At 40.7% G+C, this 22391-nt stretch overlaps 1 protein-coding gene across 3 annotated transcripts in view; it reads left to right on the top strand.

Moving 5' to 3' along the window:
• The window catches only part of KCNJ6 (potassium inwardly rectifying channel subfamily J member 6), a 158260-nt gene extending 138414 nt beyond the window's left edge, over window positions 1–19846 (top strand). For all 3 annotated transcript variants that reach the window (XM_052673823.1, XM_052673824.1, XM_052673825.1), the window contains one exon: window positions 16357–19846. In XM_052673823.1, coding sequence (XP_052529783.1) covers window positions 16357–16682 — 326 coding nt within the window. In that variant the 3' untranslated portion in view covers window positions 16683–19846. The remainder of the gene's footprint in view (window positions 1–16356) is intronic.
• Window positions 19847–22391: the final 2545 nt, after the last annotated feature.

The raw sequence follows: 22391 nt of genomic DNA on the forward strand, positions 1-22391 counted from the left end.
TCCTCTCCTCTCCTCTCCTCTCCTCTCCTCTCCTCTCCTCTCCTCTCCTCTCCTCTCCTCTCCTCTCCTCTCCTCTCCTCTCCTCTCCTCTCCTCTCCTCTCTTCTTCTATGACTCCCAGAATTATATCAAAATAAAGTTGCAGTAAGTTTTACGCATGGCTTAATGATGGCACCAAGTTGTAACAGTAACCAAGTTGATTGCCTGTTTGCTGTTGTTACCTTTTGTATATGCCCTGCTCAGGTTGCTTTAGTGTGAACTTGTGTTCTATCAGAACAGTGAGGCAAACAGAGCAGCTTTGTGTATACAATCAGCCCCCGCTTCAGCATCTCTCCCTGAGCTGGAGTCAGACTGACTTAAGAGAGAAGATTAAAACTGTCCTGCTAAGGTCGTTACTGCTCACTGCCAGCCTCCTCTTTCTGACAAACATTGTCTCAGCCAGGGCTGTTTTAATGAACACCATCTCTCCTGCACCCAGTGGTTTACCTGAATCGTTACAAAACCTTCCAAAAATCATGGGTTGAATCACGTAAGCACAGAGTTATTAAGTGGGTGCATTCCTGGATGTGATAGATTGTTCAACACACAGCACTAACCTTTAGACTCCACGCAGTGGTTGTGAAGGTGCTACCCCTGATCAACATAACTTCCCAGATCCCAGAGCTTAACCCCGTACAGCATGCATCAAGCACTGACAGGTGCCAGAGTGCCAAGTGGGTATTTGCTGTTTTGTGAGCACAGCTAAGAGAAAGAGGAAAAGAGTTGCAAGGAATCATTTATCTGTTGCGATCTTTCCTGTCTTCTTCCAAATATGCAGTCAAAGATGACATAGATACACATTTAATATACATTGGTTAGAGAAGTAGCAGCATGGCAATATACAGCTTGGAGGCTTTCAGCACTCGTGCAGTCCTAGAATTATCTGCTCTATCAGTAGCCTCGAAAATGTTTTTTCTCTCTCAGCCTGCATACAGTCCCAAGGCAGTAGTCACTCCAAATTGGGTATATGATTACTTCTCTTGCCCCACTTCTTCCCCAGAAGCGTTTGTTCCAAATGTACCAGGGCTCAAGGACGATTTCTTAGGGCTGACCCATACTGTCCATCAGTTCCTTGGAACAGGGGAAAAACTCTAGTGACAGGAGAAGATTTCTGTAGTGCTCTTTCTCACCACTGAAGCAGTACAATGCAGAATTAACATGTTGAAGGATCTAGTCCATTAACTTTTAAAATTAGCTACCAAGGGAGATGGAAACAGTTGTGAGAAAACAAGACATTTAAAGCTTCTTGCAAATCCAAACTGCCCTCCTCTAAATCATCATACCTCAGTAGCTATATTTGTAACTTTATCTCTTAAATATGATAATGTAAAAAGGCTGCAAAGTGAATTTTTCTGTGCAGATGCCATCTTAATCTTCATCTTTCTCCTATTAGCAACAGAGCTGCAAGCTACAGCATTATTCAGCACTTGCGCAAAATCAGGGCTCTGATTATGCTCCTTCTTTTGAGATGCTGTTGCTAGTGCTCACAGCAATTTAGTTCAAGATACAGCAATAACCTAAACAGCAGGCCAGCCTGATCTGGCATGAATGTGTCACCATACGTAATAGAAATCTGTTGTCATATTGTTGCTAGCTATTGCAAAAGTTCATGAAGCAGAATTATACCTTTTCGTTGCACTAAGGGACATGGTTTAGTGACAGGAATCACTAGGTCAGGTTGATGGTTGGACTTGATGGCCTTGAAGATCTATTCCAACCTAGATGATTCCGGGATTCTATGATACTTGCAACTCAGGTCATGACATCTTCATTATCTTGGGATGATTTCATTTGAATGAGCTTTTTTGTTGTTCTTGCCTATGTATTGTGACAGGTTGATTCACAAATATTCCTGGTATTCAGCAGTCACATGAAAAACTGGATAACGTTCCCAAAGATCAGGGATCCTGAAGCACAGTGCCATTCCCATGGAGACCATTGAAATCATCTTCCATCTGGACTTAAATACACTTCATTCCAAAAGCCAAAATGCAGGAAGAAGTTACTTTTGGTTTTTGTGAAGCTTAGAACAGACCTTCACCTTAGATTGGAAACCTGTAGAAATGGGACCACTGATAAGCACAGAGGCATGTATTACATCTAGAGCTGTCAGTTCACTAGGGGATTTCATCATATTTCTCTTTTTCATTATCAGTTGGGAACATGTACAAGATGTTAATCAGCTTCTTCTTCCCCCACAGACACACATCAGTACACAAACAACCTGGCCAAGCTCACAAAGGGATTTGTTAAATGAAAACTTTCAATCTTAATCAAATTTTGAGGAATGCTCCATGAATTATAGGGCCTGAAATCCAGTCATGGAAGCAGCAAATGTTTAGCTGTGCTTCTATCCCTATACTGGCCTTTGAGAGTATCACAGTTTTTTTTTTCATGCCTGGTGAAATCAGAGCAACAATGTGTAAAGCCACGGTTCCAAATTATTTCAATTTTTCAATGGTTATAGGAACATTTACAAGATGGTTGGACCGCATACTGCTAACAGCTATCATTTACTCGGGGACTTTCTTGCAGCCAATTGTGTAATACTACCCAATAAACTGTGCAGAAAAGGAATTATGAGTTGTGCTACAGCATTTCCACAAATTAGAAATGAAGAGAAACTTTCTGCACTACAAATGTTTTTATGGGGGGGCAGCGAGTGTGGGAAGAGGGAGGAAATGCCATTAAACTTTTCTAAATGTGTTGAACACACACACTTCCATGACATGATGGCACAATGGCATTTCACTCACTGTCAACTGATTTAATCCCATCATAACAGATTTCAATGTTCTGGGGTGGCTTGTTGTGGCTTCTTACTACATGATTTAAATAGCCTGATCTATACACCAATTCCTAGTTATTATCTTGTAACAATGTTTTAACTCTCCCAGTGCCTCTCTGATGTCTGTTGTCTTCTCACTGCTCGCAGTTAAATTCTCCTCTCCTCCCCTCATATGACAAAAGTAATCTTCATTTGATGATAATCAACCTATCTCATTAAGCATTTCCAAGGGTTTCCATGGCTCACACATCAAGAAATTGTTATTCTGAGTATATGAGAACTGCAAAATCAGTATCTCTATGCATCTCTGCACATCTGTATGTGTGAGTGCTTGAGTGTCATAGCCTCATGTTACCATAGCACCTGCCAGCAAAATCTCCATAATTCTGATGCCAGTCAATATGTTTTAAAACATAATTAAAAGAATGAGAGAATTCCAGTTCACAAAAAAAAGAAAAAAAAAAAAAGAAAAAAAAAAGAAAAAAAAAAAAAAAGAAAAGGCTGAGGAACCAGAATTATAACTCTAGAATTCACATTCTTTGCCTGGATGCATCTCATCAGGCTTCTGTATCCAAAACAATCACCTCCCCAGTTTTACCATCTATTAGAAAAGATTCTGAGCTCTGTTGAGAATCTGAAAATGAGCAGAAGTTTGCTTTGTGCTGAAATAACAGGATCAGAAAAAGAATGCTGTTCCAAAATAGCTCTTCATGAAAACTGCATTGGTTCTTCAGCCAAAAAAGCCCTCCTGGTTCACATCAAAGGACAGCAGATAGCCTGCATGTCCCCACATGGCTGTCAAAATGTATGTATTCTCACTACAGTAGTGTTTCTTCACTATGTACCTTCCTGGAGGTATTGGAGCAAGTCATCGCTCTCTGCCTCAGTTTCCTCATTTGTAAAACAAAAGAAATACTTTTTCCCTTCCTTTGAGACTTTCAGATAAAAGATAAACAGAAATAATATCCAAATGCTACTACTTATTACTATTTTTGAGCCTCAGCAATTCATTACCTGCTGAGCTTCTAGGTTGGAATGCAAATTGACTGGCATCTTTCATTCTTCACTTATTGTATTTGCATTGGTCTGCATTTTCAGTAAAATCACAGTTTTTTAAAATCAAAAAGGTGATTTAAAAATTGATAGGAAACACAAGCAGCAAATCATCCTGGTTGTACCAAGTAAATAGCATCTAATGCTCTAAGCATATACATGCATAGCTTGTGCCTGTTCTACAGTGACTTCTTCAGGAAATATTTGGGTTTGGGCTTTTTGGGGTTCTGCCTAAGCTGACTTCATATTTAACAGTCAGGAGCTTAGCCTGAGGGGGTGATGAGCACCCCCCCACATCAAGGCCCAGATCCACAATGGTACTCAGAGGAGAGGCAAGAGAAAGGAGTCAAGGTGGCACTAGTAAAGTACCACTCATCCCAGGAGCAGGGCTTTGCTTCTTTTCTCTCTCTTTTAAAAAATAAAGCTCTGCCTGGAGTATGAAATGAAGACACTTGTGCTGTACTTCATTAGGCATCCAGGAAAAACGTTCATCATAGAATGAGGGGAGAGAAGGACATGGCATAGGTCTGGTTAGACCCAGCATTCCTCCTATGCTTTCTTGAACTCCCTAACACATGTCCCTTTTTCTAGCCTGCTTTATCTTCAAACTCTTGCATTTTGCTCTCAGGTTTTGTGATATACATATACATTTTTTAAAGGAAGCACAAGTGACTTTAAAGTCATCCCTGTGCTCTCCTAGTACCCAAGTCTGGTTCACTGCAAGTGTGAAGGAGAGAAGGGGTCAGTAAGTTTTCGAAAGGACTGTGCCAATTGCTATTTCTCTTTTCCATCCCAGAGGCTAAGTACCTAAGATTTCTTAGGTACTCAGTAGGAGCCCAGGGCTGATGGCTCATAAACAAGCATCTGCTTTGTTGCTTGGGACTTAGAAAGGATCCCATGAATGTCTGTAACTGGAGATGTGAGTCACGTCCGCATTCTGGAACATCATTACCTTGGTGGAAGCTGTTCCTGATTTGAACTGCTTCTGACTGAGACTGGAATCTGGCTTTGTGTTTTTCACTTGCTGCAGCATGCATTTTTTAAAACTTCATGTTAAACACTCATACGAGACATCAGAGTGGAGCTCTTTAGCCAGCAATGTCCAGACTACATTTTTTTCTCCCTTTTGCCTCTGAAACTAAGAGCTTGTTCTAGCTTATTTTTCGAGAGACATTATCAGAGTGAAGAATGTCCAGTTTCAGCCAAGCACTCATTACACAAACCATGTATCTGTGAAGTGCTCCAAATTAGCAGTGGTCTGGCAGCAGTTAAAAAAAAAGCTGCAAGAAAGAGACTGTGTAATTGTGCTTGTCATGAAGAAGAATATAGTCTGCAGCTGGTGCACAGAAATGCCTCAAATCTATATGGGAGTCAGAAGAAAATCGAGTAGGCTGCTAACCTCTAGCTCAACTAGAAGTTAGCAAGATTCCTCCTCCAACTACTAGATTCCTGCCACAAACACACACCATCCTGCTGGTACGTCAACTGCCTGCCTGCCCAAACATTTCAAAAAGATCTTCTGCAATAACCTCTTAACAACATCTTCCAGGCATTGCTTGTTTTTCTTCATTTAGATACATGCATACAGCATAATCCTTGTGAGCTATCTCTTCTGGTAAGAGAGTGCCACCTCATGACTGCTAGAGAGGAATGAAACAATCCACAGAGGTAAAGCAGAAAGCATTCACATGGTCAGGGAGGGCTGCAATAGCCCATCCTCTCCATTCCTATCAGCTTTCACACAGCACCACAGCATCCTGAGACAAGTACTCCTTATAGAAGCGCTTTGCTACCATTATTCTCATAGAAAAAGCTTAGCATCTCTGCTTAAGACCAAGCCTAACCTCAACGTTAAACAAAAATTAATCCCTCAGTAGAACCGTATGAAATTATGCAGGCCATTAGACAAAGTGTTTCAAAAGCCCGTTCATTGTGCTTGATCCTCCCCTGCAGGATCTTAGGTACATCTCCTCTAGGAACTGCACAATTTTGGGTGCAAACATCATCTTCTCCTTTCTTGATCCGACAGCTTACCCCATTTCTACCCACCTCTTCTCAAGCCTAGTAATTTTTCTGTGCTAATACACTTAACATTTCTCACCAGCTTAGATAAATACTCTTTAGACTATGGAGAATTTTTGTGGTGGTAGAAAGTCCTAAGGATTCTTCGTTTCTTCCATAAATGAGGTATGAAAGTCAAAGAAACTAAATTTTTCATGCTCCATCATTAGTTTGAAACATTTGCCCCAAAATCAGGCACAGCACATGGACTGATCTATCTGCCTCACTTAGAGACAGTTAGTTTAAATATTTAAAACACATGAACAGGGAATGGAGCAAAATACCCTTTTTCTGGGTTCTGCTTTTTTTAAAATCCTTTTAAATGAATTTGGGCACTGAGGAAAGTGCTAGATTGAAAACCCTAGAGCCTGAAATCTATGGTTTCTGTTTTTTTTCCCAGAATAAAAGTATCAGGAGAGTAGTACCAAAGCTTCCCTAAAATCCCAGTTTTACTGCTGCTATCCTCCTTTATTGGACTCATTGCTAAATTCTAGACAGTAATTAAAGATCTGATTCAGCTCCATACTTGCCATCTCAAACAAAGCCAAAGTCAATTAAAACCAAATGAAATATTAATTTTTCTAAAACGATTATTGATCTTCTAGCAGGTACATTAATAGCACCTATTACAAGGCAGGATGCCACACTGCTAAAATATGAATACAGGTTTTGACGTAACTTGAATATTAAACAGTGCTTCAGAAGTGAAAGATTTTGCATCTCATTCCCTAAGGCAACCAGTTTTTGCTCGGGACTGAATTTCAAAATATGCTGCTAAAGTTGACAGATATCCGACATTATTAACCTGAAAGCATCAACTTATCTTAAGTCTCATCCTATGAACTGAAGAAAAAATAGAAAAAAATCAAAACTCACTTGAGATTCAGTGGGAGGATTTTAACAGCACAGATGATTTTCTTCGCATAACAGCCAGAAGGGCAAAGAACAGCAAAAGTTCATCAAAAATCTGGGCTGCTTTCAGTCAGGGGTTGGTTGGTTCCTTTGTTGCAGTAATGTAACAACTGAATCCATACAACTAAGTTAAACTTTAATATAAAATCATCATTATGACAGGTTAATATTTAACTTCAATTTATTTAACAATTTCCCTTTAAAAGATTTTTATAAAGGAGATAAACTGTCCTAAATAATAGCACTAACAATTATTTGATTGCTTTTACTCTCTCCCATAGTGTAAATGAAAGGACTGAAGGTCCATATTAACAACACTAACTCGGGTGTTTCTCCTCCTCCTCCTGAAGCAGTCACATTAGCTCATTAGTTGCTTGCTTACTTACTGTAAGAATGAGAAAGCAGTTGTGCTTTTATTAACCAGAGTACAGGGTTGGACATTTTCAACTCTCTGTTCCTCACATCTCCATTCCCATCTGGCTTTCTCAAACGGTACATGTGACAGTTCCAGTGGTGCTGTCAAGAGCCAGAGCTTTTTTCTGAAAGCCACTGTGCACCTCTGAATCTGTACAAGTCCTCTTGGGACTCTTTCTGGTAAAATATAAATCGAAATTACCATCCCTGAAACTGAGATATTTTTAGGAAATTGATTTCTTCAAGCTGTCTCTGCTAAAAGCAAGTACCACCTACCCATGTTTAGTTTAGCTTATTTTCCAGCCCACCTAAAAGGATGCACAGTTACAAAACCACTCAGTCAATTCTACCAGCAAATTTTGTTGCTTACCAAAAATCCAAGCGATTTTGGATAGAACATCATTTATTTCTTTATTCTTTTTTTTTAATGATGCATTTACAGACATCACATCTCACAAGCATCTGCCTGGCAGACACAAGTGCTTTACCCCAACCTTCTTTCATCTCCTCCCCCTGCTTCACAACAGCTAAACCAGGCTTCAGCAATGCCATTAGCCACAAATCTAGAAAGAGCCACCAAATACTTTGTGGGTGACTCATATTTTGCTGTCAAAAACCTAGTGATCTTTCTTGTTTCCTACATTTTACAGCATGCCACGCTGTGTGCTCACAGTGTTTTGTCTGCAATCCTGGGTTCAGAAACATTTCCACTGTAAAATGTGACATTTTTACAAAAAGCTCTAAGTCATTAATCTTTACCACAGAGCAAAGAGTGGATGTTCTATTCTTTTTTACGTACCGTTCTAAGAAGAGAAACAAAAAACATCCAGACATGTAAACTGAAATTATGTTTAACATGTCTGTATTGCAAGAGGTGAGCAAGTTCACTTGAGTTTTAGCAAAATTCTTGTCTTGAAGGCATGACAGCACAAATATGCAGCAGGTACAAGCCATTATAAAAATGTTGTTTTCACAGAAATCATCATTCTTACTGTGGGGTTTTTTTTGTTGTTATTGTTATTTTTCCCAGCCATTCGTTGGCATAATGGTGATGTGGGATTTCAGCAATGTCCAAACATGTCTCAGTCTGTTCTCAGTCCCAGTTACTATTACGTGCTAAATATACATTCCTTGAGGGTGTTTCATAGGCTATGCATTGTTTAGCATAGAGCCAATATAGCAGTGAGCTATATTTTTCCACAGTGTTGCCTCCCTGTTTATATGTCTTAAAGGATGTCACAATGAAAGAGCTCTGAGATAAACAGTGCTTTTCCCACTTTCTGAGATCAAAGCACAAGGATCCACATTCTCAGCAGACAGCCCACAGAACATCCAGCTCTGCCCCTGGGATTCATAACCCTCCCATTTCCATCTTCTACCTCCTTAGCAAGGTGCAGAGAGACAGGAACCAGCTGTTTAGAAGGTGATCTCATTTAGCTTTTGAGTCTTTCCAGAACAGTGAGGAACCTGAGCTAGTCTACTCTTTGTTCCCCAAAATGAGTATTGCAACAGCTCAGACAGTGGCTTCTTCATCTTTCTGTTATCCAAATCTAGCTTTTTCCTACAGAGCCCTTAGACAGGTGAGAACAGGGGACTCAGAGTTCTAAGAGGAAGAGAGGCTCTCTTTTGCTCCTCCCAGCCTGAGGCCATGCTGCAGGTAACCAGCTGTGGCATGGTATCGCAACATGCTGGCGGGATGATGCTTGATTGGGATCTCCTCTCTCATAGAATCATAGACCGTTTTCAGTTGGAAGGGACCTCAAAGCCCACTCAGCCCCAACCCCTGCAGTGGGCAGGGCTGCCCCCCACCAGCTCAGACTGCCCAGGCCCCATCCAACCTGGTCTTGAGCGACTACAGGGATGGAGCATCTTCACAGGAGAGGTGCTCCAGCCCTCTCATCATCTTTGTTGCACTCCTCTGGACGCAATACCTCTACATGTTCTTGTGCTGGGGGCCACAGGCTTGGACTCAATACAGCAAAATGGCCCCCAAATGGGGCCCCATGAGGGCAGAGCAGAAGAGAGAACTCTGAGAGCCACCTCTGCCATGTATTTCTCCCTATGATCAGATGCTGCATTGTTTGATATACTGAATTTCCCAGATTTAGTTAGCAGAAAAAAAAAGCAATCATCGTCCATTTGAAAAAGCACAGCTGAAAAAAATGATTTAAATTCATACACATCAGGAAGCTTGATTTGCTGGGCATGGCCTGAATATAAAGCTAAATGAAGGTTAAATATTGGCTGAATAGTAATTTTACTGTGTCTCTGAGAAGATGTTTATTGAGAATGTATACGGGTACTGTAGCTAGAACTGGCAGCACATTTGGAGATTCACTGGGATAAGCTTTTCTACCTTCCTCAGACTAAGATACATGTAATCAGAAAGCAAAGAATTAGATACAAAATATTCAGTGAAGTAAATTTTATGTACTCGCTTATCCTTGTGGGTCCCTTCCAAACCAAGATATCCTATGATTTTATAATTCTTGAAAGGAAGTTAAATATTTCTAGTGGAGCATTTTTCCACTGGAAAATATCATCTCAGTCGTATTGAAATCCCCCACTGGGAGAAAAAGAATGTGCATTTTTTTAATATTTTGAGAAAGACTAAAATATAATCATCTTATACCAATTCATGTTCTATTAATACATCAATTTTGGAAAAGTCAGAATGAAAGCAGGATGCTTTGACTGATCCAAGATGAAATGCGTATAGAATTCAGAATAAAGGAATTTCTCCTTGTAGCACACTGCTGGTACTTAATAAACACAGGAGCAATGTTCAAGCACAGAAAATCATTGTGCCACACCACAGTTTAATAGATTAGGTGCACATTCATCTAATTACCTCAATATTAGTACCATCATCAAGGTGTTTATGCAAAATTCACCCATTTTCTGACCTGTGCACAAGGTAAGGTGCAGAAGTTGGCTCTGATGCTGTGAGTCAGAATCCTCTTTTTCTTCGTAACTCCTACAGCAATAGTTTCATCATGAGTGCTGGTATAGAGGTTACAAAAGTTAATCTCAAGGAGTAGAGAATTTTATAACATTTGTGTTTGGTTTTAAAAGGTTCTTGTTGCACAAACGAACTTTTAGACAAAGTAAATTGAAATCTCTACAGTAATACTCAGAAGAGTATGTTACAGTTAAACAGAGATTGAAGGTAATGTGCTAGGAACATTCCACACACACCTGGAAGTCTCAGCTCCCAGCTGAGACCTTGTACAAAATTCACTACTCATGTAAAGGAGCAAAACTCTCCTCACCACAGAAATGGGGGCACCCCACTGTATTCTGTGGACGCTCCACTCCTCTGTTGCTGAGATCTCACTCCAAGCTGAACCATGATGCACACTTCCCATGCAAAGACTGAATCTGGTTCAATCTTGTTCAGTAGGAAGTCTGCCTCAGAGGAAATCCCAATTAAATTGGACCTTACAGTCTATTCGACATTGTGACTATCAGCCAAGAAGATGCAGTCAAAAATTGGCTGCAATAATTGCAACTTCCCCCATTTCATTTAATCACATAACTTACAAGTGACTTTTTATCACAGGAGCAGAATTTGAAAATAAAATGTTCTGTTGTCATGAAAACTAGCCCAAATAGCACAAAAGCTGAGGGAGGCTGTTCCCTTGGGTAATCTGCAGTAGGCTGACCTAGAGCTGAATACTGCACTTTTTCAGACCAAACATGTATTTGACTCTATGATTCTTTTTCCTTTAACATTTTGACAGTGTTTTATTTTTGATTACTCCCATCACAAGCTAAAATAATATATGGCAAGTGTACACGACACAACATATCATTGTGTAAGTGATCACGAAATCTTAAATTAAAAGTGCTGTGAGGAAAGGCATTAAGTCACTCTGGGTTACCGCACCAAATTTTTATACCACTGCAAGATAGTGGTAAGCATAAGCCCAAATAGCAGCAGACAACACAAACAGTCTGTAACCTCAAAATAACTGCACAGGGCAACTTTATGAGTAATGAATGTGGAGGTGTCATCAATTTTGTTATTAACTCTAGGCAGTGAAAGGTGGGGTTGTAACCTTACCCTCATATCAGCAACAGCTTGAGGGAATTATTTTGTCATTTTCGTAGACTGCACTTGCAAATAATAAGCTTTATAAATCCTCACATTCTAGCTGCAAGAAAAATTACTGATGGGATGCACAGAAACTGAGCCGGTCCATAGAATCATGGAATCACCAAGGTTGGAAAAGACCACTAAGATCATCCAATCCAACCATCCACCTATCCAATGTTTCCCACTAAACCACATCCATCAGTACAACATTTAAATGTTTCTTGAACACTTTCAGGGACAGCAACTCCACCCCTCCTTGGGCAGCCCGTAACAGAGCCTGACCTCGGAGAAAAAGTATCTACCTCAGCCTTCTCTCCTAGGTTGTCTGGAGAGGAACATCTGTCAGATGCCAGAACACAGTCCCAACTTCTTGTCCAGGCTGCCTGGATGTAATGCTATGGATGTGAGCAAGCCCTTTACAGCCTTACTCATTAATGCCCCCTCTCTGAAAGAACTCAAGGCCAGGAGGCCAGACTGGGTGGGCTCTGAGCAACCTGGTCTAGAGGGAGGTGTCCCTGCCTGTAGCAAGGGATTGCAAATGGATGATCTTAAAGGTCCCTTCCAATCCAAACCATTCCATGATTCCATGAGTCTATAATAAATACAGAGCATCCTCACCCTGGCACAGATACCTTATGGCCACAGCTGTGTCAACTGCCTTTGGATCACAAGATACTCTTCACTTTGCAGTGCAGCTCTAGGTTTCGTGCTGTTCAGCTCCTCACCTGATGAATAAGAATAATAAGCATTTAGGGAATAAATGAAATGCTAGGTGAATTGGCTGTATGGTAATGGGATTATCCAAAATAGTAACTAATGTTTGATTTCAGATATGTGGAACTAATCCCAGCACTGTCAGCAGGATCTTTTTGTTCCTGTTAAAGCAAAACTGTGAAAATGCTGCAGTGTTAGCTTGTATACTTAAAAAAGAAAAAAAAAAAAAAAGAAAAAAAAAAAAAAAACCTCCTTCACTAAAACCCATAATTTTACATCATAATGTAAAAAGGACCAAACTTCAGTTGTGACACTCTGCATAGTTCTGACCCATGAAATGGGATAAGAGAGCATGGGAATGGTATCCACAACAGTGCAATTCTTTCAGAAGAAAATGACAGTTTTTATGACTGTGTCTACAGCTCACCAGGTTCTAACTGCACATTAAGCATAATTTAATAATAATCATCATAATAATGTAATATGGCTATTAATTTTACTTCAGAGGTAATTTGCCTGACAACACTCAGTTATGATGCTGCAGCCTGTGTAAACATTAAATAAATGGACCAAAACACTGCTATTAAGACCTGAGAGAAAGTTTCAACATATACAAGGGCCAATTATTTGAGTTTAGAGGAGTGAGACAGCCAAGGGGAACCATCAGAGGTCTTATCAGCTCAAAGAGTGTTGAAAGTCCAGTGTGCAGCTAGATGAACAGGTGCAAGATAAAGCCCACAGCAGTGCAACCTAATCCTGCTTCTGCATTTCTACCATGCCAGGGAACAGAGACAGATGGAGCAGGAGGCCGTGGAGCTGCCTCATAAGGATTTGCAGGGGCTGGCAGCTGCCCCATGAAGCCAAGATTGTCCTTCGGTCACCATCAGACACCCTGGCTTCACTTGACACCCCTCAGACATGGGGACTTAGCAGGGCCTGAGCATCCGGTCTCAAGGTCTTCACTGGTTTGCAATGCTCCTGCTTGAACAGACCACTCCTCCCAGTTAGAGTTTTAATTAATCTAAAATGAATTATTTGGATCTCCTAATTTTCGTGCTGATTTTGAAGAAGTCCAATTAATGCTGAGCTAAGAAGCTCCAGAGTCTCCACATCCAGTTTTCGTCTTCCCGGAAGGGATCCAGTTGAAGTGAAACAGTAGTCAAAATGTCAAATCACAGTTATTTTTAAAGCCATTGTACACCAGATCTCTGGCTACACATAAACCACATGCTTACCGAATAAACCACGCAGTACTTGTAAGCCTAAAGTCTTAAAACACCCTCAAGCAAGATGTTGCCTCATCCACAAACTTCAGAATTTAGAGCGAATCATAAGACTCACATTTCTTTTTTAGCAAAGTTTAAAATGATGACATAAAATGAAAATGTGTGTATTAGATAGTATATGATAAAGGAGCAAGTTTAAGGAACCCTGTGCCAGCATAGACACAAGCTGGTAAACCCATGCAATGTAGCCTTTCAGAAAGATCTTTGTTCTGCCTCCAGATGCATGCAGATTCACTGGCAATTACTTCAAGGGTCTCTGCAACTGTGGGACATTTTGTTCTGGAATCACTGTAGTCCACTTAGAAACTTTTTTTGTAATAGCAATATAAGCTTTTAAAGACTTTCACATGCATGCAGCCGTTGATTGATTTTGTCTTTTTCTTGATTTGAACTTGCTTGCTTCAAAAGTCCTGATTTTTTCATTCCAGCTCTGAAATTATTTTGTCTAGCTATGGAAAATGAACAGGTATTAAATCACTGTGGGAATGGGAGACTAAATTAAAATGCAGAGCTGGATCAAAATTTCAAATTCAGCTAGATTTTAATGAACTGTAACTCAAGCATATTTTGATTAATCTTCTTGACTTCTGCAGAAAATTGCTCCCTTCTTCTTCAGTGGTCAAATTAATGTTTCCTAAGCAAAACAGCAGGAACAGTGTGTACTTGGTTAGAATGCAGGAAGGTAATACTGTTTTGAAGGCACTTCGGTATTTTTTAATTTAATCTTATTGCCTTTTTAATGAAAACTCCAGATTTTGTGCTCATTTTAAAGTTAAATTTCTCCAGAAAAGGAATTAGAAACACATGAATGTCAGGAATGACACATTGCTTCAGAACAACCCATCCAGGTGTAAATAGTCTCATCATGCCAAAGGATCTGGTGGGAAGCTAGACCAGAGATGGATCTGAGACAGAAGGAATACATCAGTGCTGGCTGCTCCCAGCCCTCTCCGCCTCCAGTCTGGTGATGCCACCATCTCCGAGGCAGGGAGGTCCTATCAAACACTGCATCCATTCCAGAATTCTGCACAGAGACATTATTAGTGGGCATAGTAACGATGGGTTGATGGGTTGATGGTTGGACTAGATGACCTTAGAGGTCTTTTCCAACCTTAACAATTCTAGTTAAGGAAATGGTGCTTTGGGAAGGTGCTGCACATCTAGTGCATTTGTGTCTTGTATAGTGCTCTGTGAGCTGTCAAGTTCCTCTGTCATTTTGTGTGGAAGATGATCTCCTTTAGACTAAAAATCGTACAGGAAATCTCGCTATGCGTAATTCTGTCATACGGCATCCAGTGTCCTTCCTTCCTACACACCTGTGAAATGAACAGTAAAACGGTAAGACCTTTATATTTCTGTTTGTGCGTTATTTGAGAAGTGAAATGCAAACATGACCTGTGCTGCAAAACCAAGAAAAACAAAGGCCTGAGTAGTCCAGTCAGGGAAAGAGAAGTTAAGATTGGTAAGCATAGCAGAAGTATGTTCACTTTTCTAGCAAGTAGTAAAAGTGAGGCGGATTTCATGCTAAAGCTTTAGTCACCACTCCTGAGTGTCTGCAATGTGGAGAGAAGTTCTGGAGAAGTACCACAGTGTGGGAAAAGCCAGCAAATAATATTGTAAACATAATGGTATAAATGCAAAAGTTTGAATACTGAGAACAGCAGCTTTCACCTGTCAGAAATGAGTTACCTGAGTTTGAAGAAATGGTTCTAGAGGATGAGGGAAGAATTACCAAGAGCCATCAGTACAGTCCTGAAAAAGACCAAACATTAAGCTACCTACGTTTGTTCTTCCTGAAACTCTCCTTGTTTGAAGTTGGTAGAGAAATAACATTCATTTATACAGAATGTCATTTGTACCCACAAAATGAAAGATTTTGTTGTTTACCTTCTAAATACGTGGTGTGTGGGAGACTTATCCAGAGGTTATATATCAGTATTTAATAAGTATTTGACATACAGTACTTAACTGAGGTTTTCTTAGGAATACATAGCTAATAATGTACATAATTAAAGGAAAGCCATCACATCCTCCCTATGTAAACACATTTTGTTGAGAATATGCATTTGCTTCATGAATTCCTTTCTCCTGACCTTTCTTCCCAGTCAGCTGAGCTTCCTCCTCCATTACTGAGCAACAATATTTTATTGTTGTGCTTTCCTGAGTTGTCTGCTTCAGATGGGACATGCTCTCCAAGTTATAGCTCCCCACCACGTCCAGATTTTTTTTCAGCCAAAAGACACCCTGAATTAGACCTTGAACTCAGAATAGCTGCCTATCTTCATGTCTCTTAATGCAATCTAGTACCTTACCAATCTGTTGCACTACAGCAGCTGCCAGAGTGATGTTCAGCAGAGCTGTGATAGGAAGGTAACAAAGAAGATAGCCCCACTAATCTAAATTCAACCCCACATGCTATTACAATGTCCCCCAGGAATTTTGCTGATGTTTGTACATTGACCACCAGCCCAAATGTCAAAGCAACGTAATTAAAAGGTTGCTCCAACCCCTCGGGAAACCAAGTCAACCTGTGGATCACAGGATCAGGACTTAGCTCCAACAGAGAAAAGTTTTTCCAGAAGCTCCTCAGCCTTGGCAACTGCTGAGTGTGGTGGTGTGGGTTTGTTACACAAGTCACCTGTCAGGGAACAAAAGGATGACAAAAGGAAGCCATACACATTCTCAACAAGCAGTCTGAGATTCAGCAGTGGGCGAGTCATTCACTGATTAAATACAGGAAGAAGAACTGCATTTAATAAAAAATGTTAAGACTTTGGTCACAGATGTACTGCATGCTATTATACATGCACATAGAAGAAGGCTACACACCATAAAAATTACTTTCTAAGCTCAACCTCATATGATGTCTAGCCTAATGCTTTTCTGGCATGTGTCATTTTACATACACTTCTCTGCCTATTTGAAAAAATAATTAAGGTTTTGGGAAAGTAGTGGGTCGTTATAACAGCACTTCTTCCTTCTCTGTTACAGGAATGACATGCCAAGCTCGAAGTTCATATGTTACAAGTGAGATCCTGTGGGGTTATCGTTTCACCCCTGTCCTCACTCTGGAGGATGGATTTTATGAAGTTGACTACAATAGTTTTCATGAAACATATGAGACCAACACCCCAGTTTACAGTGCCAAAGAGCTGGCAGAGATGGCCAGCCGAGCAGAACTGCCCCTGACTTGGTCTGTTTCCAGCAAGCTGGACCAGCATGCTGAGCTGGAAACTGAAGAGGAAGAGAAGAATCAAGAAGACCAAAATGAAAGAAATGGTGATGTGGCAAACCTAGAGAACGAGTCCAAAGTGTAGAACCAGAGGTGTAAGGGCCACATGACCTTCCTTATCTTTTCCCTTTATGTTCCCCTTTTATTTCTTCCACGTTTTTATTTTTCTTTTTTGTCATTATTAATTCTGGGAAAATAAATAGTTCAGATGTGAAATATCTACCTGCCCAGTTCAAACTCAAGAGTTTCACAGACTAAGTTAAGATGTAGGTTAAAGCTGCAATACCCATTACATACACTGGAATCTCCATCCCCACCCTGGTAACGACTGCTGGCTTCCTCTGCACTTCTCTGAGTTCAGACCTCCAGGTTTCCTCAAAGTAACAAAAAAAACCCATCAGAGTATAAACAAGGTAAATAAAAAGGAAGGACTAATTGATGCTCATCAAAGCAATGGGCCTTGGCTCCAGGCTTTTTTTATGCATTTCAGGACAGCTTTGCAAACTGGATGACAAGCCTTTGTAAAACGGGCCTTGCAGCTTTAAGAGGATGGTGAGCAGAGGGATCTGCGCCCCAACATGATACTGTACATATGCCTTATGTAATTACTTTCTCTTTACATTTAGTAATAAACAAAGCATGTACAAAAGTACTGTAGTAAAGAACTTCTAAATAATGTACATAGATGTGTAATTAATATAGGTTTAGAAAATGAGTTCTAGAAACATTGGGATGCAAATACAAGCTACCCCTTGAGTAAGCACTTCTCTTCTAATATCCAGAGTGTCATATTGATTCCCCCCTTATATCTATGGCTCTTTTAGTGCATGACATCTTCTTCAGTGTACCAGACTGGCAGCTATTTTAGAGTACCTCACTGTTTCCCAAACAGGTCATTTTATTGACTCTAAAAAGCCATAAGTCTGGGAGAGGGCAGGGTAGAAAAATTGTAACATACTTACTGATATACTGTGAAAATGTTTACAAATAAGGCAAATCATTCCTGGGTATTTTCTCAGCAGTTCAACCTAAATTTAGACTGTGGCAAACAAGAATTTCTCTGTGCGCTCCTAATCTAGCAAGCATGTTTCATGCAGAGGTATCAGCCTTTATGTGCAATATCTAGGGAAACATCTCCCTTCTCCCCGCTCAAACCACGGGATTTCAATTAAGCGGTTTGATGCACGAACAGCGCAGGTCACTGGAAACCGAGTGGGCCTGTCGCATGCAGATGGCAGCTACCCAGCCAGGAAGGAAACAGCTGAAGCTGCATTGGAAGAATTTCACTCGCCAGCAGCACCGGTGCTTAGTGGGTCCCAAAAAGTCACAAACCGCGTGCCATCTTTGGGTGACAGGCTTCAACAGGGCTTCTCAGCAAAACACACGGATCCTGCCGCCTGTGCTAAGGAGAGGGGGGGTCCCTACGACAGCTCCTTGGCTGCCATAAACCACTGTAAATCCTATACACCCCAACTTAATGACTTCAGAATTGACGGGACAAAGACAGCTTGCATAGCTCACACTGCAATGTCTGCATCCAGAGCAGAGCCAACCCATTCAATCTGTGGGTCATGCCAGGCCTGTGTGTGCTAAGTGCCACCTGCTCAATGCAGGTCATGTTGCTCTCATTTGGCTTTCTCCAGGCCCATTCGCAACTACATTTCTGTCAGTGAAGGAAAAGGAAGCTGCAGCCTTAATTTGTTGTTTGTTTGGTTGTTTTTTTTTTTTTTACTTTTATACCTGCCTACTCTGGAAAGAAGGAACATATTGAAGGGAGTCCAAAGCATCTTTTGTATAGAAACATTTACACTAAAATGGGAAGAAAATTTAAAAAAAAAAAAAAAACAAAAAAAAAAAACCTCAAAACCCTCAGGAGAAACTCAGTGGGCAGGTGGAAATTTTGCACTGTGATATAGCTTTCACTTCAAGTACATACCTATTTCTTGCTTAAACAACTGCCCCTTGCTAATTTTCATCAGGTGTGGCTAATCCATGGGATTCTGCAGGTCCTCCCGCTGTGCTTAATGCCAAGGAGGAAGAACAGGGGAAGGGTAAAGGTTTGCAAACTGGGGATGGGCAGGGCAGACTGAATAGGAAGCCTTGCTTCAGCTCTGAGCATCCTTTGTAAAGGCTTCCACAGAGCAGGATTACACAAGCAATGGATCTTTGTTCCATCCACCCAGGACGGCTGATTTTATCAACTCGGTAAGGGTTATTTACACCAATGTTTCATGAGATATGTAACTCACTTGCTGCAGACATTTTAAAGCTTGGTCATTTGCCCCAACAAAAGAACAAGCCAAGTCCTCCTGCTGACCCAACACAACCTATCCGTAATCACCCAGCGCTTCTAAGGCAGGATCACCTCAAAGCTCTGCTGGAAGACAGGAGCTCTGCAGCAGAGAACCCAGTGATAGCACGTGGGTAGCCAAGAGTCTATGTGTGTCAGTCTGGAGTCCTGGCAAAAGGTGCATGAGCTGAAAGCAAACCATTCCTCTGAGGATAAACCTGCTTTTTGCTCTCGGAATATACCGGGCCTCTCTGTAATTCACTGCTGCAGTTTAAGAAAAGTTTGTGCTAATTAGAACAGCAGCTCAGGGCCCTATTGAAACCTTTTTGTGTCCTTTAGCACAAAAAAAAAAATAGATTTTAAGCCACTGGGGCATGCGCATGTGTAAGCTATATTTTTGTGAATAGGGCACTTCAAGCTTAAGCTGTATGTGTTTGTCTTTTTCTCTCTCCCCTTCTGTATTTTACTGTCTTTGGTATTCATGTAGCACGGACTGTAAAGTTTATGAAATCTCATTTTTGTAAGATAAGCTTAAAAAAACAGAAGCCTCCAAAGCTTTCAATGAGGAAGCTTCACATAAACTTTGTACTAGAATGTCCCTATCAAACACCTCTATTTTTCTACAATGATTGATTAAGCAGTTTACCAATGTATTTTGTGTCAATGATTTCAACTGAATTGGTAAAAAGACAATTAAGAATTGAATGCTGTTAATTAACAATGGATTTTCAAGCCGTATATGCTGAGTGGCGTTTTCATTATAACAACCTGAGAACTTCATCTCCTAACCCTAAACAATATACCCTGAAATATCAGTGCCCCATGGGAATATTGTTGGCAAATCACATTTCAGGAACATAAGTAATGCAATATTTTTATTTAATTGGCTGCATAATTTATCGAGATCCATTATATCTCCGTATACTTCACTCATACATGTTGATGTCTTTGTCTCAGTGTATCTCATAATTTGCAGGATCAAAAGAATTTCCAGAGATAAATGTGAACTTGCAGCCATCTACTTTAGCACTCGGTTCCTTCTACAAACAAGAATGCTGCAGATATCCATACAGACTTCATGCATAGTACTGCAGAGTCATCTCTTACTTCTTCTCAATCTCCCTAAATCTTTGTTCAACAGAACTACAACCACTGACGTGAGACATCCCAAGAAATGTAACTTTGATGGTCAAAGTGAAATGTCAGCTTCTGTGAATGGCCTTGCTACAAGCTTGTACGTCTCTAGACCTGCAGCACATGCAGAATGGACTACACAGCCCTGAGTTAGCAGAGCTCTGAGAATCTTTTGCCACGTGGAGGAAGGACGTGTTATGACATAGAAAGGTCCTCAGCAGGCAGCTGCTAAATCAAGCAGTACAGTGTGCTTGCAAAAGGGAAAATATTTGATGGGCTGTTTGAAATTACCTCATGACAGGCTCTGGGTTTACATGCCCAGCTTTGGTGCACAGAGGTGCCTAGTTCTGGTGTTGCCCATATTCTGCTCCAGGTAAAGAAGAAGCTCAGGCCTTCTAAAGACAGGGAATACATCTATCTTCTTTTCAGCAACATGGTATGAGGCTCTATCATATTGACCAGGGCAATGCCTGGCTGTGTGGCAGATAAATGTACAATCCTCAGGCTAGGGGAGGCACACAATTCACTTTTCTCACCTTGTCCAGCAGTCAATCGCTCTCCGCAGAGGTGCATCACCACAGCCTTTGTCTATGCTTCTGAATGCAAGTAGCTTGCACGTCTCCTGGGGCCCCAAATCCTGCAAGGTCTGGGCTTGATGCATTCTGAACACCACTTACCTGAGCAGCCTTCCTGGGAGGTGGAAGAAAGCCAAGTCATTTTATGTCATGCCAGCTTCACTGTGAGACGGGTGCAGAGCTTACAAGGATGGATGGATGTACTACCTTCCTGGCAGAGGTAGGGGGTACGTGGGATTTCTGGCTTGTTGAGATCTGAATGGTGAATTTATACCATTTGCTCTTAATACTTGAAGTTAAAGTGAATTAGAGGCTTAAAGCTGAAAATGTAATGTCTCTATGACAATGAGAGGGTAGGACACTTCTTTAGCTAACAGCAGATTCTAACCAAAAAGCATCCACTTCTTACTATTACTGTAATTTTTGTCTGCCAAAATACACTTCTTTTCAGAATATCAGCCCTGTTAAAAACTACATTACCTCATTCAGACACTACTTAGCCTATAAATCAGATCTAAGTAAACAAGAACAAACATTGGCTTCTCTTACGCTCTTGTTCCTTCAGTTCATAAATGTGTTGTTTGGAAATTACTTGGAAAGCAGCATTCTGCTATCCAATTTATAAAGACAAGACAAGAAATCTATTTATTACTTATAATAAATGATTCTCTTTTATGCTTCCTGAGTTAATTTTAAACTTCTAGGATTAGCCTGTTGGAGAGAAGGGGTGTTATTGCACATTCTAGAGTACATTTCATTTTATGTACTTGGTTCAATATTATTTCCACTCGTTCCTATTTTTTCAGCTTCCCTGGATTTTCAGAAACGTTAATCTTGTGTTAACCTCAGTGTAACAGAGTACTTATTGTACCACTTGCCACTCTTCCATTTATTGCCCACACGCCGGTGCTTTAATGCAGTTTCATGTAGACAGCACATAGAAATGATACACAAAGATAGTGTTCCAAAGAGACCTGCGTATCTTGCTATTTCATCTCAAGTGTGAAATCTGTTTTCTATTTCAAGCGAATTCACAAGTATAAACCACAGTTCTTCTTTCATCCCCTCTAACACGTGTGTCATCCACACAGTATATAAATTCAGGACTTCCAGATAATACCAGCTGCTTTGAGGTTTTTTTCTTGGAGTAAAACTGGGAGAAGCCTCCTCAACTTCTTTTTCTTTTTTCTTCTTCTTTTTCTTCTTATTATTTCAGAAGGCAGCAGGAGCTCCAAATCCTCTGCTACAGGTCAGAGGTATACCAGATACAGAGGTATCCCTCTGGAAGTTCGAGCACCATCTTGCTATCCGTTTGCACTGAAGTCTCCTCAAACTACTCAAACAACTGCAGTAACTTTTCTGGAAGGTTCAAATTAGAAGGACTGGTAGAGAGCTGTTACTTCAACAGTTTCCCCTATGTGGTTTTCAAGCCTGTTGGACTGGAGTCCTCTGAATTTCTTCCAGCTCGGGCAAAAACACAGGGTGGCACATGAGCACAAATCCTCTCAGCCACCCACCCTGCCTGCTTCCCCACCATAGAAACCTGAAGGACCCAAATTTCTCCCTGAAATATCTGTATTAAAGGATAAACAATGTGGTGCATGAGGTGGTAGTTCAGGAAGGATGGCAATGCAGTATGGAATGTTGGATCCATTTCTTTGGACCCACTTAGATCCACATCAGGCACAACCTTCTGTTGAGCTGAAGAAGTGGAGCTGGACAACTGCATCATTAGCAGAGTTCATCAAATACCAAAGAAATCTTCCCAAGAACATAACTCTAATCAAATAAAACT

Source organism: Tympanuchus pallidicinctus, unplaced genomic scaffold, assembly GCF_026119805.1.
Source record: "Tympanuchus pallidicinctus isolate F22 unplaced genomic scaffold, pur_lepc_1.0 scaffold14, whole genome shotgun sequence".
Taxonomy (NCBI): Eukaryota; Metazoa; Chordata; class Aves; order Galliformes; family Phasianidae; genus Tympanuchus; species Tympanuchus pallidicinctus.